This window comes from Orycteropus afer, unplaced genomic scaffold, assembly GCF_000298275.1.
Source record: "Orycteropus afer afer isolate SDZICR_OR568_19922 unplaced genomic scaffold, OryAfe1.0 scaffold00001, whole genome shotgun sequence".
In the NCBI taxonomy this organism is placed as follows: Eukaryota; Metazoa; Chordata; class Mammalia; order Tubulidentata; family Orycteropodidae; genus Orycteropus; species Orycteropus afer.
Window position 1 is genome coordinate 29,300,753 of NW_006921588.1, and position 2,343 is coordinate 29,303,095.

Sequence of the window (2,343 nt, forward strand, 5' to 3'; positions counted from 1 at the left end):
AAAAAGAAAAAAAAAAAAACCAGCGAAACAAACCCACTGTCATCAAGTTTATTCTGACTTGCAGCAACCCTGTAGGGCAGAGTAGAACTGCCCCATAGGATTTCTAAGGCTGTAACTTTAAGAAACCAGACTGCCACATCTTTCTCCTGTGGAGCAACTTGGGGCCGGGGCGGGGGGGGGGGGTGGTTCCACCCACCAACCTTTCTGTTAGCATCCAAGCAAGTAACCCCTGTGCCACCACAGCTCCTTATGCTTCTTTGGCTGTGTAAAAAATTAACTAAGCAAATACCCAACAAAGCAAAATGCTCACTGCTGTGACTTATAAAGAACCCCAGCCAGTGTCACATACTCTAAATATTCCTTTACCCCTTCTTAGCCTGAAAGTGCTTGACAGAAGCTATGTAATGCCTGAGTCTCATTTTTTTTTAATTGCGTATTTGTGTTTTCTCTCAGGTTGTAAAACTTTTAGATCAATTTTTACTATTAGGTAAACATTGCACTGTTTAACCTATATTCACCATTTGTAACTTGCCAGGATGAATGTGATTTGGAGAAATTTTATTTCCTGTCTAAGGATAGGAAAGATGCCACACAGAAACCAAAGTGATTACCACCCAACAGCTCCTCTGGGATCAAGGATTTTAACTGACCCAACCAAAGTTTTTGAACACAACATGTGGTAAGTTGTATTTTTAGGTATATCAAATACTACCATCGGTATTATTTTCATTTAGCGCCAGGAAAAGATTTTTAAAGCTGATTATCTAACTTATGTTGTCGTTGCTATTGTTAGGTGCCATTAACTCAGTTCAGGTCATAGCAACCCCGTATACAACACAATGAAGTACTACCTAGTCTAGCACCGTCCTGACAATCATTGCTATGTCTGAGCCATTGTTGCAGCCACTGTGTCAGTCCATCTCATTGAGGGTCTTCCTCTACTTTACCAGGATGATGTCTTTCTCCAGGGGTTAGTCCCTCCTGATAACATGTCCAAAGTATGTGGGACAAGTCTGGCCATCCTCACTTCTCAGGAGCATTTTGCCTGTATTTTTTTTTTAAAAAATGCATTTTATTGAGATATAATTTATATATGGTGAAATACACAAAACTAAAGTGACATGGGTCAATGCATTTTTTTTTGTTTTGTTTTTGCAGTGTTCCCTCCCCTCCCCTCCCACCCCTGGCAACCAAGAAAGTAAGTTTCCTTTCATATATAAACCTTTCCTTGACCCTCCACAATAACGTATTAATACTATTATTTGTCGTTCTGTGATCGACTTAATGTCACTTAGCATAATGTCCTCCAAGTTCATCTGGATTATACGGTTTTTGCAGACTCTGCATTATTCTTTAAAGCTGCATAGCATGCCATTATGTGTATGTACCATAGTTTGGTCATCCACTCTTCCGCTATAAATCTTGGAGATAAGTACCTTGCCAGATATGTAATTATTGGTAAATACGAATCTGTTGCTGTCATTTTTTTACGTGCATTTTTGTGCTATTGATTTCTTTGTTCCATATAATTTTCTATGCTTAGCTCGTTTTATTTATGAATCATGTTATAACTTTCTTCACTGCTGTTGTTTTAGTATTTGCTGAATATTTATGCTGGTCCTCTTTTTTGATATGAAGGTTTATCATTTTTCTTTGAGGTTACCCTATGATTTATAGTTTTCTTCCCAAGTTTAGAACAGTTCGTTCTATCTTGTAGTTGTCTTGACTTCCCTACCATCTAGAAGTTCTGTAACTACACAATTTTTTCCCTCTTTTTGTTTGTAGTTGTCCTCATTTGTCATTTGATGTCTCCGGTTCCCTCTTTAAAATCTTGTAGGATTTTGTACTTTGGATACTACCATAGCTAGGTTGGTTTCTGGGTTATATTATCATGTGTGTTAATGATCAGTTGTTGGTGGCTGTTGTTGCTTCTCTGTCCAAAGGGCTCCCTTTAGCATCTCTTGTAAGGTTGGTCTGATTTTAACAAATTCCCTTAAATTCTGCTTATGTGGAAATGTCCTAATTTCACCATCATATTTGAGAGACAGTTTTGCTGGGTACATAATTCTTGGTTGGAAATTTTTCTCTTTCAGGGTTTTATATGTGCCACCCCATTGTCTTCTCACTTGCATGGTTTCTGCCGAGAAATCCGAGCTTAGTCTTATTGGTTGCCCCTTGTAGATAACTTTTCGTTTTTTCCATGCTGCTTTCAGGATTCTTTCTTTGTCTTTGGTTTTGCTGAGCTTGATGATGATATGTCTTGGTGATTTTCTTTTGGGGTCTATCCTGTTTGGGGTTCGTTGGACTTCCTGAATGGATATATTCTCATCTTTTATCACACCA

General features: G+C 38.3%; 1 protein-coding gene across 1 annotated transcript in view; it reads left to right on the forward strand.

Moving 5' to 3' along the window:
* Positions 1–536: 536 nt before the first annotated feature.
* The window catches only part of METTL8 (methyltransferase 8, methylcytidine), a 108,142-nt gene continuing 106,335 nt past the window's right edge, over positions 537–2,343 (forward strand). Inside the window, exon 1 of the mRNA XM_007953024.1 lies at positions 537–679. Coding sequence (XP_007951215.1) covers positions 537–679 — 143 coding nt within the window. The remainder of the gene's footprint in view (positions 680–2,343) is intronic.